Genomic DNA, 16,697 nt, shown 5'->3' on the forward strand with positions numbered 1-16,697 from the left:
GAAATTAATCTATTCGAATAGCCGTGATCTTCGGTAACAGGATGACTTGGAGTTGTACCTTGACCTTATGACAACTAGAACCAGATACTTAATAAAACACACCCTTCCAAGTGCCAGATACAACCGGTGATCGCTCTCTCACAGGGCGACGAGGGGAGGATCATCGGTTAGGGTTATGCTATGCGATGCTACTTGGAGGACTTCCGTCTACTCTCTTCTACATGCTGCAAGATGGAGGTTACCAGAAGCGTAGTCTTCGAAAGGACTAGCTATCCCCCTCTTATTCCGGCTTTCTGCAGTTCAGTCCACATATAATAGCCTTATTCCAGTTGATACCAATGCATACATATGTAGTGTAGCTCCTTGCTTGCGAGTACTTTGGATGAGTACTCACGGTTGCTTCTCCTTCTTTTCCCTCTATCCCTTCTACCTGGTTGTCGCAACCAGATGTTGGAGCCCAGGATCCAGACGCCACCGTCGACGAGGACTCCTACTTCACCGGAGGTGCCTACTACTACGTGCTGCTCGCTGACGGCGACCGGGAGTAGTTATGAGGATCCCAGGCAGGAGGCCTGCGCCTCTTTCGATCTGTATCCCAGTTTGTGCTAGCCATCTTATGGCAACTTGTTTAACTTATGTCTGTACTAAGATATTGTTGCTTCCACTGACTCGTCTATGATCGAGCTCTTGTATTCGAGTCTTCGAGGCCCCTGGCTTGTAATATGATGCTTGTATGACTTATTTTATTTGTAGAGTTGTGTTGTGATATCTTCCCGTGAGTCCCTGATCTTGATCGTACACGTTTGTGTGTATGATTAGTGTACGGTCAAGTCGGGGGCGTCACACCGCTCCACCAAAGTCGCCGTCCTCTAGTCCCTCGAGACCGTGTGCACCTCCAAGAATGACGCCCCCAGGGGGGAAACGACACCAGAGAGCCGCCGTCATCCGATCTACTGATCTAGGGTTTCCCCCGGAGGTAGCAGAGAGTGGCCTTGAACTTCTCCACGACGATGCCTTCAGGAAGGGAACGACGCAGACAGCGTCGCCATCGCCGGCCTTGGCAATAGCCAATAGCAGGTTTTCATCCGGGTCTGATCGAAGACCTCCATCCCTCGTGCACGGGTCGCCGCCATCCTTGCCGGGATCTGGATGATCCCGCTGCTAGATCTCAGCAAGGAGAAGCCCCCCACCGAGACCCGCCGGCCGAGCAGTGGAAGCCGAGATCGCGCCCGCAGGATCAGATCCGCGATGGATCCATGCCCGCGCCGCCGCCCCGGAATCAGCCCCGCGCGCAGCCGGTACTGCTTACCGAGGCTCGCCGCCGCGTGCCCCGCGCCCCACCACCGCTCGCCGAGGCCTGCCACCTCGCGCCAAACCGCGAGCGCCGCAGGACACCGCCGCCTGCCGCCTAGATCCACCGCCCGCGGAGGAAGGGGAGTCGGGAGAGGGAGTCCCCCCGCCGCCGCCGTCTGCCACGAGGGTTTCACCCGGCGGCGTCACCCGGCGGCGGCGCGAGAAGGGGAGAAGGAGAAGACGGCGGCGGCCCTAGGATTGGAGAGCCCCCGAGTCGCCCAGGGCGGGGGCGACGCGAGGGACCCTTGGGCTCTGGGCATTCTTAGAGCCAATCATGTAGGCCGGGGGCACATGACTTCCATCAAATTCATATGTTGCGGTCCTCTGGGCATTTGAGACAATTCTCTATTGGGCATTCTTTCGGATAGCGCACTCATATGGCAACCTCAAGTAAACACTATATTGAATACAAGTGATGAATGCACTATTTATCTATCAACGGTAGGGCAGTATGCTAAATTTAGACTATGCATGGATAGGACCAACCAAAGAAAGTCCAATACCTAAAATTTCCGTGGATGAGCGCTCTATCCTTTTCACCTCACATTATTATAGGATGGTGTTTTTGTTTAGAACTCGTGAACTATTATTTTTTAGGGATCCTGAACTACAAATTTATGCTATCTGAAGTTCAAAAAGTTGATTTTGGGAGCAGACTGTGCGTGCGTGCGTGCGTGCGTGTGTGTGTGTGTGTGTGTGTGTGTGGTGTGTGTGTGTGTGTGTGTGTGTGTGAGAGAGAGAGAGAGTAGTTCGTGGGACACGGCTCTGGGTGGGGTTTAAATTTGGTGTTCATATTTAATTACTTGTTATGTATTTCAAGCGATCTACACGATCTTATATTTTTTTTACAGAGGGGTACAAGAGAGTACGGTTTGACCGAAACTGCATGAAATTTACAGTTTAGGGCTCTTCTCGATTGTAGGATTTTTGGTGCCCTTTTTGGTTCGTAGGAAAATGTAGAGAAGAGATAGAGGAATAGAAATTTCCTCTTGGCAAATGGAGCAAAGGAAAATGGAGGAATTCTTTATGATCTTACTCCTATTTCTTTAAAGAGAAAAACTTTGTAATTTTACGATCAACTTGGACCATTTTCCAAAATCACTATACATGAAGTACACATCCGAGTTCTGTGGTGGCAAGAAAACAGATTATAATTTTTTTTCCTTATTTTTCTTTGAAGGGAAAACCACTTGGCACTTTATTGCGAGTTTACGAGTATAACATCCTGTAGTACATGCGGAATCGGAAATCTAGAGAAATCATCGTCCCAATTATACATAAATTTGAATCATAAGCATGCCTAGCTAAGAAATGTGCCAAATCATTAGCTTCCCTTCTGCAGTGCTAAAAACAGATTGAATTGATCTCGTGGGCATAGAGAAAGCAATCCGCTAAGATTGCGGAGTATGGCGCCAAAATATCCACATCACCTTTGCACGTTGAGATAACCTCAAGGCAATCTGATTCAACTAGCACATTTGAGCAGCCAATTTGGTTGATCAGATGAAGACCTTGGCGTAGGGCTAAAGCCATAGCAGCGCTGTCTGCATATGTGAAGGGTTATGCCTACTGACTGTTTTTTCTAATCAGTATATGTCTTGTTCTTCTAATCTTTCTTTTTTGTGCATCCTTATGTTCTACTCTCTTTTTTTGTTCCATTCACATGTTCCAATAAGACAGGATCAGTGAATTTTTTATGATTTGAGTGCTAAATTTGAACGAAAACCACAATAAGTATTTTGGATTGGAGGGAGTATAAATTAATAATTGGTGCCAATCATGTGGAGGATAAAAAAAAGAACTCTCTTATGTCAAACTACAATCACGTGGGGACCAAAAATAGTTGATCAACGAATTTCTACACAGGTAGAGCACATAAGAAATGTAAGTACTTATTCACACTTATTTTCAAGATTGTTCTTGTTTTAAATTCTATCACTATTCAGAAAAATAACCTTATGAAAGCACGTGCGAAATACAAATCAAGGATACGAGTTTTAGCCAATGGGGATAAGTGGGCAAATACATGAAAGCTCAAATGCAACAAATGGAAAAGCACATGTAAGCTTTGGTGACGATGATGTCAATTTAAATGTTAATGATTGGTCTCTTTCAAATTTTTAACTCATGCAGTTCGCATCTACTCCCTCCGTTCCAAAATAGATGACCCAACTTTATACTAACTTTAGTACAAAGTTAGTACAAAGTTGGATCATCTATTTTGGAACGGAAGGAGTACTACATACGGTAGTATTTAATGCAAACAACATTAAACTTTGCTCCCCTAAAAAAAATTAAACTTTGCAGCATACACCAAACAATCTGACTCAGGTGTCCCATGTTTCAAGAAATTCAGTTCATTTCCGAGCAGTTCAAGATCATTAGCGAGCAATGAAGATAAGTTGAAGAGATGAACAACTGCATCGAACACGCAACAGCAAGACTCCACTTTCACCATGATAATGAGAAAATACAGTGGTCTTTAATCTAGTATCATCCGAAATGATAGTTAGAAAATAATTCTGCACAACAACACACCTACACAAACGAACATAAATTGGTTCTTAACAGTTCATCACTTGATCTAATTAGTCAGTAAAGCAGCATAGCAAAACAGTTCAGCTTTCAACATGCATTATTCTCATCAGATGCACTGATCTTGTCTTAGCTGCAATTTCAGCAGCCCTCTTGGAGTTTTAGTTCTGCAGCTTTGGCACAGTTGTTTCGCCGGTGACCCTCGACGCCACAGTTCTTGCACTGAACAGGTTTCCAAGGTTGCTTTGGAACATCTCCTCGATCCGGGCAAGTCATCCTCTTGGGTCCCTGCCGCCGACAAATGGTGCAGCATCTTGTGCGCTTACTCAATCCTTCGTATGGCGCCTTGAGTTGCATGTTGTTTCACTGATTATGCAGAGCACATAAAACTGCAATTAGACTATCGTGTTGAATTTGTTTCAGGGAGAGAACGATGTGCAATCGGAAGTAACAGATGTGATCACCACATATGATAGATGGACAGGGCATGTGGTATGTGTATCACTCTGCTTTTGCATCGATAAAATTATACTGAACTATTCATAATGCTCCAGTTGGTTCTTGAATTGCTAATGAATCAAGAAAAACACTTGGGAAGGATTATGATTTTTATGTACCTCGGCCATTCAGAGGCTAATGTTGGCATTATCATATTTGTTCTACTAGAAAAAATGGTGTTCAAACCACATAAAACTATGGCAAGTTCAGCATGGTAGGTGGGGTTCTTTCATTTCAGTTTCTTATGGAGCCATATATATGTATGTATGTTGTTTCCGATATGCCTTCATTTTCAAAGCAGGATTGCAACTGTGTTGACATATATTTGATTCATCAGTACAAATAATTGCACAACGTGATAAGTAGTTCAAATGAAGTATGGAAATTTGTGGGGTTGTCTACATAAACAGCATAAGAGGAAAAATACAAGTAGAATTTCAGTTACAAGATTTGTTATAAATAGCTTATATAAAATATTACTATTATGATAGCGGCAGCAGCCATCGTAAGGCAAGGAGGACGACTCTCACTTTATCTCATCCGTCAATTCCAAGTTTCATTACCTCATCCGTTGTTTTATGATAGCTGCAGTTGTTTGCCAGAAATCTTGGTTATTTATGTTGTTGGTCGCCTTCCATCTCTACAAGAGCTTGAGTTCTCTATTGTAGGCTCTATTTTTATTCCGGTGTTACTCAAAGCTATATTAATAGTTATTCTAAAAAGAGCTATATTAAAACTCTGCACCTATATTCTGAAGGATGGACCATTTAAGACTCATCTGCACTTGTTTTCTGCTTTACAGTGGAAAAAAGCATGTGTCCTGCGTCAAATATCGGTAACTAAGGCAGCTTTTGTAACTCCAAACCAAAGACTATGCTCAAGTTAATTTAACCTTGATTTTGTTTCTGGGGGGAGAGATCATACTGCATTTTCAATCTATACATGCGTACAACTTAAGCTGAGCATGTAGACCCTACATACTGAAAACTTCCCAATTCTATGGGCTGTAAATTCTCAAGTTACATTTCGAAATTCAGTTATGAAGATTATTATAATTTTGGTCTTGGTTGACAATCCCTATAAACTGGAACCTGCACATATGCAGGTTGCACGATCTGCACTTGCACAATATTATTTTCCATTTTTGATTTCTAGGTTTTGTACATCTTGCCCTCTCCACCAACTTTTTCCTATCTGTTCTTAAAGATTTTGCACATGTTCTTTTTGGCTGAAGATCAAGTACACATATACTCCCTCCGTTCGGAATTACTTGTCACAAAAATGGATGTATCTACAACTAAAATACATCTAGATACATTCATTTCTTGGACGAGTAATTCCGAACGGAGGGAGTAGAAACTCATCTTCTTCAGGTTTGTGCCATTAATTTTGGAATTGGATCACTGAATACTTTCATACCTGCGTGTCCATCCAGGAGCTCTAGGTCCATCTTGCCTATGGACTGTTCGGAAGCTTGTACTGAGCCCTCCCTTTCAGCTGCCACCGCCACATCCCGCACATATAGATCTGCTGGTCAAAGCTATAGGCCGGGAGCTGAAGCTGCTGCATCCCCGCAACCGGCGCGCTGACTGGGTATTGAAGCGGCCCCATCGTACTGCACTATCACTGACCTCATCAAGCACCGTCAATCTGCTCAGCAAGAGGAGGAAATTGCATATCAATCCCATGGAATCCAAACCGAACAGAAAAATCTGGTGAGACTAATGAACTATTGTCATACCTTTTAATTGGCCGATTGCACTGATCAATCAGTGCTGCCGGTAGGCAATGAAGTGCGCGAGGTGACGCAGAGGCTCTGTACAAGTACCGTCGAAGCGGTCTAGCTCTGCCTCAGCGCTCGCCACAAGCTGTGCCACGTACGCGAGGGTCCCGTCCATGCCCATCAGCTTCGGGTACGTTGCCTTGTCGGTCGCAATGTCCTTCCCTGCCGTCTTCCCCAGCTGCTCGGACGCGCGCGTCACGTCCAGCACGTCATCCACTACCTGGAATAGCAGGCCGACGTAACGCGCGTACCGCCGGATGCCCTCGATCTCTTCATCGGCTCCACCGGAGACGATGGCGCCGCACACCGCCGCGGCCTCTAGGAGTCGTGCCGTCTTGTGCACGTGGATGTACTCTAGCGTGGCCAGGTCGACGTCTGTGCCATCGCTGGCAAGGTCCACAACCTGCCCTGCCACGAGCCCGTCCGTGCCCACGGCGCTGGCGAGCTCTGCCACAGCACGGAGTGCGCAGTTCGCCGGCACGCCATGCTCCGTGCATCCCCGGGCAACGTGCTCGAACGCAAGCGCCAGGAGCGCGTCCCCCGCGAGCAGCGCGATGCTGACGCCAAAGACGACGTGGTTTGTGGGGCGGCCGTGCCGGAGGTGGTCGTCGTCCATGCAAGGGAGGTCGTCGTGGATGAGCGACATGGTATGGACCATCTCGACGGCATAGGCCACCGGCAGGGCAGCGGCCTCATCGCCGCCCACTAGCTCGCACGCAGCAAGCGTAAGCATGGGGCGCACCCGCTTGCCCCCCGCGAAGAGCGAGTAGCGCATGGACTCAAAGAGGCGCTCGGGGTGGCCAAGCGGCAGAGCGCGGTCGAGCGCTTCATTCACGGTCATTGCCTTGGACGCCATGTATCGCTCGAGGCTGCAGGGATCCTTGTCCTTGAACACGGTGCTGGTGCTCGTCGGAGCGCACCGTACGAGGCTGGGCGTGGATTTCTTGGCATGAAGTGAAGTGCTTCTTGGAGGAAGATGGAGCTTGAAACTGAATTTGGAGGAACTGGTTGCATTGATGTTTATCTGATTGAATGATCTTGCCTGGAGATAACAACGATGAAATGTCAGCGAAGATTAAAGAAATTTGTGCCAAAGAGACTGCATTTTAGCATAATATATAACCTATAGCACTATTTAAGGTACAGATGTTATGTTAGTACATAGAAGCTAATTTCAATTAAATATCGGCGCATTATCATATTTGAGCTAATTTCTCAAATAATGGGAGTACTAGCTTTTGCAATGAAAAGGACTCTAGGTAGTATTTGGCCACTATCGTATTTCTTCAGGAATACCTTCGCTGCCATTGTCAGGCTGAGTGGAAAGGCATAAGATGATTGATAACTCAGAATTTTCTGTCAAAGTAAAACAATGAAAAAATTAGATCAACGACAGTGAACTGTTCCAAAGTAATCACTGGCCACATTGCAAACTAAGCCTGAATTGCTAACCAGCATGTGTGTCTTCTGTGAATATGAAACAAACCGATGTTCTTCATCAATCATAAAAGAAATCAAAAATAAGTCATGCGATGCTAGGATCTACCTCCAAATGAAGTACTATGACATTCTTATTTTCTGGCTCCTATGCCTGTCTGATTCCTGTGTAAATGCACTATATAAATTATTTGTATAACTAATAGTAAATGATTTTTATAAAGTGAGGGAATGCTGATACGAATAGGAATACTAATTTGTCGGTATAATCTATGTTTATCAACAGTCTTGTCAACCTTATCGCATAGGACAAATTCTCACCAAATGCCTGGTTGGTAGATGATTCCAGCACTAAAACAAACTGAAGGAGGGTTTTCTTCACACTTCGGTGTATACCTGAAAAATAAGACAGTATAGCACATTGCATCAGTTTGAAGGAAGGAAATTAAACATGATCAGAATTCAAAAGCTGCACCATAACAGAGACTATCATTGGTTGATCATACAGAGGTGGCGCACATGAGCGACCCAGGTGCGCCGTATGCATGTGAAACTGAAGCGAGGGAATAAAAGAACATGCATGCCAGGGATATCAGAGGAGGGTTTCACTGATCTGGATAAGGATTTTGTGCCCTTTGTTCTTATTTAAAGCTTGCATCTCTTGCATTCTCCATACAAATACTTTCCTGAAATCCAACTAGAACTGAATAAATTAACTATGGGCAGAGGAAGGAGGGAGGACCTTCGTGGTACTGCTGTTGGTACTTGCTATCTCCCCAACTTAAATTGTTGTGGCTGCCTGACGCCTCATGTCGAGCCGATTACGATTCTCCATCTGTAAACCAAAATTTGTAAATGGATACAAAAGTCAGTCTGTAAAAAATATGCAGATATGAGCATATCACTGCTTGATATAATCACAAAATGATGGCTATGAAGCAGTGGAGTAGCTGATGATGTCAAAACTCAGTCAGTATCTATTAGCCGAGACTACTATGTATTTCCCTCTGTATTGGCAATTGCTTTGTTTGACGATTCATTTCATAGCAGTGGTTCATCAGGGGGGAAAAGGTTGCAGCTCTACTGTGCATGGAAATGGTGCGGTGTTGATATAATTAAAACTTTGGTTTGATGAGGTGAAAGGGCGGCCGAGATTCATCCTGCTGGTTGGTGCTTTTGAATGCACGAAAAGCAGAGCAGCCCTGGCAATGTCGCCAAAGAGTAGCACTTAATGCTGCAGGATGAATTGAAATTGAACTCATTTTTCATTTGGTCATCTATCTATCTATCTATCTATCTATCTATCTATCTATCTATCAGGCAAGTGTTGTCATGCAATCTGTACTCTTATGTGCTGGAAATTTCGGAAAGGGCAACGTGGCCTATCCGTGTCTCTGCGCATCAGTTGATGTATTCACTGAAGAATTAGCAAACATGCATCATGCATCGATCTGGTCATTTAGCAATGGTAGAAACCTCGCGGGAGAAGGTATGGTCATTGGCATCGATCTTGAGTGCACTGAGTTTTGTAAACGCAGAGAAAATAAGGTACCTCATGGGAAAGGAGGAGTCGTGGGGCGGATGGCGTCGGCAGCGGCAGCGGAACGCACAGATTCGGGGGCGGCAGATGGCGTCGGCGTCGGGCGCAGCAGCCAGGAACAACTTGCCTCAACTCGAGGATTCAGGGGCCGGTAGCTGGTGTCGGCGTCGGAGGCGTCGGCGTAGAATCGGCGGCGGCGCGCCAGCAACCCCACGGCGTGATGTGGAGGGGCACACGGCGGCGTCGTGCGGCCTCGGCCGAGCGGAAATCAGCGGGCGGTGGTGGATCGGCGGTCGGCGGCAGAAGCAGGGGAGAAACGGGCCGGCGGGGCGGTGGCGCGGTGGTCGGCAAGGCTCGGGCAGCAGGGGCGGTTGGCGGCGGAAACAAGGGAGAGATCGGCGTGGATCGTGGGTAAAAAAAAAAAATTGGCGAGGACGAAGCGGTACGGAGTATTTTTTTTGACGTATACTTTATTCCTCAGATAATAGCGAGATCGTGGATGGAGTTGATCATGGAATGTGTGACCTCAGTAAGTTACAGAGTGAGATTTAATGACATTGAGACTGAAGAATTTATACCTACTAGGGGACTGAGACAGGGGATCCTCTGTCCCCTTATCTATTTTTGTTGTGCTCAGAGGGCTTATCTTGCTTGTTAGCTCATGAGGAGGATATTGGCGGAATTAAAGGTATTCTCGTATGTAGAAATGCTCCATCTATATCCCATCTCTTGTTTGCTGATGATTCCTTGATATTGATGAAGGCCAATGCCCATAATGCACACACCTTGAAGAGAATACTTACCACATACTGCAGTAGCTCTGGGCAGCAGGTTAGCACTGCTAAATCAAGTGTTTTTTTCAGTTCAAACACCAATGTCCATGTCAGAGAAGAGATTTGCAGGGAACTGGATATCTTAACAGAAGCCCTTTCTGACAAGTATTTAGGTTTGCCTACGATGGTTGGAGTGGATCGAAGTGACTGCTTCCAGCATCTCATTGATAGAATTTGTCAGAGATTGAAAGGGTGGAAGGAGAAGACTCTATCTATACAAGGGAAAAAGATCTTATTAAAATCAGTTGCACAGGTGATCCCTACTTATGCCATGTCTGTGTTTAAACTCCCAAAAGGGACTTGCAAAAATATTACTGATGAGATTGCGGGGTTTTGGTGGGGAGATAATGAGGAGAAAAAGAAATTGCATTGGTTTGCATGGTGGAAGATGTGCATCCCAAAGAGGAAGGGTGGTATGGGGTTTAGAGACCTTCACAGTTTTAACCTTGCTTTATTAGCAAAACAGTGTTGGCGACTTCTCCAGAATCCAGATTCTTTGTGTGCACGTGTTCTGAAAGCTAAGTACTATCCAAATGGTGATATTCTCAGTGCGGGCCCCAAGAAGGGTTCCTCGTTTACATGGCATAGCATTGTTGCGGGCATTCAAACATTCAAAAGGGGCTGTATATGGCGTGTTGGAACTGGCTCAAGAATTGACATTTGGCAAGATCCTTGGATACCCTCTAGTGAATCCAGGAAAGTGATTACGCCTAGAGGATGGACAATGTTGAATAAAGTGGAAGAACTAATAGATCCACACTCAGGTTTGTGGGATGAAGAACTTATTCGTTCAGTTTTTTCAATTGTGGATGCACAAAGAATTTTACAAATACCACTGAGGGTTGAGGTGTTCGATGATTTTGTAGCTTGGAATGCTATGCGGTCTGGTACTTTCTCAGTTAGGTCCGCTTACCATGTTGAATTTGAACACCAGTTCGGACACCAGTGGCGTTGGGGAGACGGTCAGGATGGTTCTCAGTTGAATGATATCTGGAAGACCATTTGGGCCCTTGTTTTACCTGAGAAAGTGAAGCATTTCATCTGAAAAACATTAAAAGGAGTCCTCCCCTGCTTTGGAACCTTAGCTAATCGCCATATTCCGTTAAGTGCACAGTGTCCACATTGTAGGATTGGTATGGAAGATATCCAACATTGTCTCTTTGCGCGTCCTCGAGCGATGGAAGTTTGGTCAGAACTTGGCCTTGAAGACGACATTTGTCGAGCTATTTCTGAAGATCGGTCAGTACCTGTAACCATGGAGATTCTATGCAGGGCTCAAGGTGTTTCGAACGAGCTCCCAAAGGCAGAGTTGATCGCGGTTTCAGCATGGTATATTTGGTGGCAACGCCGTCAGTTTGTGAGGGGGGGGTAAGCATACAATCCCCTGATCGTACAGCCACATCGATCAAAGTACTATGTACTAATTTTATCCGAGCATCATCGCCCAAATTTACGGTGCGTAAGAGGGAGCATATGTGGCGGAAACCAGCAGCGGGAATGGTCAAGATAAATGTGGATGCATCCTTTTGTTCTGAAAACATGTCAGGGGCTACGGGAGCTATTGCTTGAGGCGATAAAGGTGATGTTGTTGCTGCTGCTTGCTGGTTCATTCCCCATGTTAGCAGTGTGGACTCAGCAAAAATTCATGCAGTATACAACAGTATAGTCCTTGCACTCCAGATTGGTTGCAGCTCAGTGGTTATTGAGTCTGATAGTACAAATGCAGTTCAGATTTTCAACCAAGACGATGAGTTCTTTGGACCAGATGTTGCCATAGTACTAGAATGCAAACAATTAATAGCAGATCTTACAAATGTGGAATGTATCCACTGCTTCCGAGAGGCCAATGAAGTAGCAGATAGCTTAGCAAAATTCTCTTTCAAAAATAGATTTTCCGATTTTTGGGAAAGTTCTATACCTGACTTTGTTTCTCACCTTATTGTAAATGACTTGGCTATCATATGAGAAATAAAGTTTTAAGTTATCAAAAAAAAACTGAGAAATAAAGTCCGGGATTGAGCGCTCCCAAACATCCGAACCTCTACTTGAAAGAGAGTATTTAGCTATAGCATCAGCTACTTCATTTGCTTCACGTAGACATGCAATGATCTCGTATTGGGCAAGATCCATTCCTAATTCTTTCCCTTCAAGCATAAAAGTTGAATCTTGCCCCGAGTAATCCTCCAGGTTGAAAGCTTGAACCGCATTAGAACAATCGGATTCAATTTGCAGGACAGAGCAGCCAATCCTTGAAGCGAGATAAAACCCATTGCGAATGGCCATCATTTCTGCTGTTTCTGCTGATGCCACATGCGGTATAAACCAACCAGCGGCAGCAATGAACTCTCCGTGCTCATCCCTCGCAATAGCTCCCGTACCACCAGTCATATTTTCACAGCAGAAGGAAGCGTCGACATTGATCTTTACAACTCCCCTTCTCGGTTGCTGCCGCATGTGCTCATGTTTTCTCATAGGTTGATGCACAACAAGAGAGCGAAAGAAGTTTGTAGCAAGTACTCTGATTGTAACTGCTGTTCTGTCTGGTTCCTGGATGAATTTCTCTTTCACCATCTGTCTCCTTTGCCACCAAATATACCAACTAGCCACTGCCAATAATTCAGCCATAGGTAATCCCTCCTTGATGTCATGGTTATACATTAGGGTGCTCATCGTGGAGGAACCCGATCTATCCTGCATAGCTGATTGTTGGATCTCTTTCTTAACTCCAAGGTTAACCCAAATCTCCAGTGCACGCTCACATTGAAAGAGACAGTGTTGTGAATCTTCGAAGCCTACCTTGCATACTGAACATTGGCCAGAAACAGGTATGTGGCGTCCGGCCAGCGTTCCATAGCATGGTAGAACTCCTCTGATAACTTTCCAGACAAAGTGCTTGACCTTCCCAGGCACTCGAAGAGCCCAAACGTGTTTCCATATGTCCTGGTCTCGGCTCCCTTGTGGGCAAGACTGTTGGAAATATGCCCTAGAGGCAATAATAAAAGGATTATTATTATATTTCCATGTTCATGATAATTGTCTATTATTCATGCTATAATTTTATTATCCGGAAATCGTAATACATGTGTGAATACATAGACCACAATGTGTCCCTAGTGAGCCTCTAGTTGACTAGCTCATTGATCAACAGATAGTCATGGTTTCCTGGCTATGGACATGGGGATGTCATTGATAACGGGATCACATCATTAGGAGAATGATGTGATGGACAAGACCCAATCCTAAACATAGCACAAGATCGTATAGTTCGTTTGCTAGAGTTTTCCAATGTCAAGTATCTTTTCCTTAGACCATGAGGTCATGTAACTCCCGGATACCGTAGGAGTGCTTTGGGTGTACCAAACGTCACAACGTAACTGGGTGACTATAAAGGTATACTACGGGTATCTCCAAAAGTGTCTGTTGGGTTGACACGGATCAAGACTGGGATTTGTCACTCCGTATGATGCAGAGGTATCTCTGGGCCCACTCGGTAATGCATCATCACAATGAGCTCAAAGTGACCAAGTGTCTGGTCACGGGATCATGCATTACGGTACGAGTAAAGTGACTTGCCGGTAACGAGATTGAACGAGGTATTGGGATACCGACGATCGAATCTCGGGCAAGTAACGTACCGATTGACAAAGGGAATTGTATACGGGGTTGCTTGAATCCTCGACATTGTGGTTCATCCGATGAGATCATCGAGGAGCATGTGGGAGCCAACATGGGTATCCAGATCCCGCTGTTGGTTATTGACCGGAGAGCCATCTCGATCATGTCTACATGTCTCCCGAACCCGTAGGGTCTACACACTTAAGGTTCGGTGACGCTAGGGTTGTAGAGATATGAATATGCAGTAACCCGAAAGTTGTTCGAAGTCCCGGATGAGATCCTGGACGTCACGAGGAGTTCCGGAATGGTCCGGAGGTGAAGAATTATATATAGAAAGTGCAGTTTCGGCCATCAGGAGAGTTTCGGGGGTCACCGGTATTGTACCGGGACCACCGGAAGGGTCCCAGGGGTCCACCGGGTGGGGCCACCCATCCCGGAGGGCCCCATGGGCCAAAGTGGGGAGGGGAACCAGCCCATAGTGGGCTGGTGCGCCCCCCTTGGCCCACCCCATGCGCCTAGGGTTGGGAACCCTAGGGTGGGGGGCGCCCCACCTGGCTTGGGGGGCACTCCACCCCTTGGCCGCCCCCCTAGGAGATCCCATCTCCTAGGGCTGGCGCACCCCGTAGGGGGCCTATATAAAGGGGGGAAGGGGGCAGCCGCACCCTTGAGTCTTGGCGCCTCCCTCTCCCCTGCAACACCTCTCCCTCTCGTAGTAGAACGGCGAAGCCCTGCTGCGGTGACCCCTGCATCCACCACCACGCCGTCGTGCTGCTGGATCTTCATCAACCTCTCCTCCCCCCTTGCTGGATCAAGAAGGAGGAGACGTCACGCTGATCGTACGTGTGTTGAACGCAGAGGTGCCGTCCGTTCGGCACTAGGATCTCCGGTGATTTGGATCACGTCGAGTACGACTTCCTCATCCCCGTTCTTTGAACGCTTCCACGCGTGATCTACAAAGGTATGTAGATGCAATCCGATCACTCGTTGCTAGATGAACTCATAGATGGATCCTGGTGAAACCGTGGAAATTTTTTTGTTTTCTGCAACGTTCCCCAATAGTGGTATCAGAGCCAGGTTTATGCGTAGTTCTTTTTGCACGAGTAGAACACAATTTGTTGTGGGCGTAGATGTTGTCAACTTTCTTGCCGCTACTAGCCTTATTTTGCTTCAGCGGTATTGTGGGATGAAGCGGCCCGGACCGACCTTACACGTACGCTTACGTGAGGCTGGTTCCACCGACTGACATGCACTAGTTGCATAAGGTGGCTAGCGGGTGTCTGTCTCTCCCACTTTACTTGGAGCGGATTCGATGAAAAGGGTCCTTATGAAGGGCAAATAGAAGTTGACAAATCACGTTGTGGCTTTCACATAGGTAAGAAAACATTCTTGCTAGAACCCTTTTGCAGCCACGTAAAACTTGCAACAACAATTAGAGGACGTCTAACTTGTTTTTGCAGCAAGTGCTTTGTGATGTGATATGGCCAAAGTTGTGATGAATGATGAATGATATATATGTGATGTATGAGATCATGTTCTTGTAATAGGAATCACGACTTGCATGTCGATGAGTATGACAACCGGCAGGAGCCATAGGAGTTGTCTTTGTTTTTTGTATGACCTGCGTGTCATTGAGAAACGCCATGTAAATTACTTTACTTTATTGCTAAACGTGTTAGCCATAGTAGTAGAAGTAATAGTTGGCGAGCAACTTCATGGAGACACGATGATGGAGATTATGATGATGGAGATCATGGTGTCATGCCGGTGACAAGATGATCATGGAGCCCCAAGATGGAGATCAAAGGAGCTATGTGATATTGGCCATATCACATAACTATTATTATTTGATTGCATGTGATGTTTATCATGTTTTTGCATCTTGTTTACTTAGAACTACGGTAGTAAATAAGATGATCCCTCATAATAATTTCAAGAAAGTGTTTCCCCTAACTGTGCACCGTTGCGACAGTTCGTTGTTTCAAAGCACCACGTGATGATCGGGTGTGATAGATTCCAACGTTCACATACAACGGGTGTAAGACAGATTTACACATGCTAACACTTAGGTTGCCTTGACGAGCCTAGCATGTACAGACATGGCCTCGGAACACAGAAGACCGAAAGGTCGAGCATGAGTCATATAGAAGATACGATCAACATGAAGATGTTCACCGATGTTGACTAGTCCGTCTCACGTGATGATCGGACACGGCCTAGTTAACTCGGATCATGTTATACTTAGATGACGGGAGGGATGTCTATCTGAGTGGGAGTTCATTATATAATTTGATTAGATGAACTTAATTATCATGAACTTAGTCTAAAATCTTTACAATATGTCTTGTAGATCAAATGGCCCACGTTGTCCTCAACTTCAACGCGTTCCTAGAGAAAACCAAGCTGAAAGACGATGGCAGCAATTATACGGACTGGGTCCGGAACCTGAGGATCATCCTCATAGCTGCCAAGAAAGATTATGTCCTAGAAGCACCGCTAGGTGACGCACCCATTGTTGGGGAACGTAGTAATTTCAAAAAAATTCCTACGCACACGCAAGATCATGGTGATGCATAGCAACGAGAGGGGAGAGTGTGATCTACGTACCCTTGTAGATCGACAACGGAAGCGTTTGGTTGATGTAGTCATACGTCTCCACGATCCGACCGATCCAATCACCGTTACTCCGGCACCTCTGAGTTCTTGGCACACGTTCAGCTCGATGACGCTCCTCGGGCTCCGATCCAGCAAAGCTTCGGGGAGGAGTTCCGTCAGCACGACGGCGTGGTGACGATCTTGATGTTCTACCGTTGCAGGGCTTCGCCTAAGCACCGCTACAATATGACCGAGGTGGAATATGGTGGAAGGGGGCACCGCACACGGCTAAGGAACGATCACGAAGATCAACTTGTGTGTCTATGGGGTGCCCCCTGCCTCAGTATATAAAGGATGGAGGAGGAGGAGGCCGACCAAGGCTTGGTGCGGCCAGGATGTGGAGTCCTACTAGGACTCCAAGTCCTAGTAGGAGTCCACCAAGAGGGGAGGAAGGGAGAAGGAAGTGGAGGAGAAGGAAAGGTGGCCGGTCCCCTTTTCCCTAGTCCAATTC

At 46.1% G+C, this 16,697-nt stretch overlaps 1 protein-coding gene across 3 annotated transcripts; it reads right to left on the minus strand.

Annotated features, from left to right (window-relative positions):
* Positions 1-3,778: 3,778 nt before the first annotated feature.
* LOC125514429 (heterodimeric geranylgeranyl pyrophosphate synthase large subunit 1, chloroplastic-like) lies at positions 3,779-9,589 on the minus strand. 3 transcript variants are annotated; one of them, XM_048679753.1, is made up of 8 exons: positions 9,159-9,588; positions 8,349-8,441; positions 7,928-8,002; positions 7,716-7,771; positions 7,466-7,525; positions 6,128-7,211; positions 5,806-6,036; positions 3,779-4,254 (listed from the first exon to the last, which is right to left on the minus strand). In XM_048679753.1, the coding sequence occupies exons 5-6, from the start codon at positions 7,475-7,477 to the stop codon at positions 6,156-6,158; spliced, it is 1,068 nt and encodes a 355-aa protein (XP_048535710.1). In that variant the 5' UTR covers positions 7,478-7,525; positions 7,716-7,771; positions 7,928-8,002; positions 8,349-8,441; positions 9,159-9,588; the 3' UTR covers positions 3,779-4,254; positions 5,806-6,036; positions 6,128-6,155. The 3 variants fall into 3 exon arrangements, with proteins under 3 accessions (XP_048535710.1, XP_048535711.1, XP_048535712.1); XM_048679754.1 differs by lacking the exon at positions 7,716-7,771; XM_048679755.1 differs by lacking the exons at positions 7,466-7,525; positions 7,716-7,771 and having other exon boundaries at positions 9,159-9,589.
* Positions 9,590-16,697: the final 7,108 nt, after the last annotated feature.

The sequence above is a fragment of the Triticum urartu genome, chromosome 6, assembly GCF_003073215.2.
Source record: "Triticum urartu cultivar G1812 chromosome 6, Tu2.1, whole genome shotgun sequence".
Classification (NCBI taxonomy): Eukaryota; Viridiplantae; Streptophyta; class Magnoliopsida; order Poales; family Poaceae; genus Triticum; species Triticum urartu.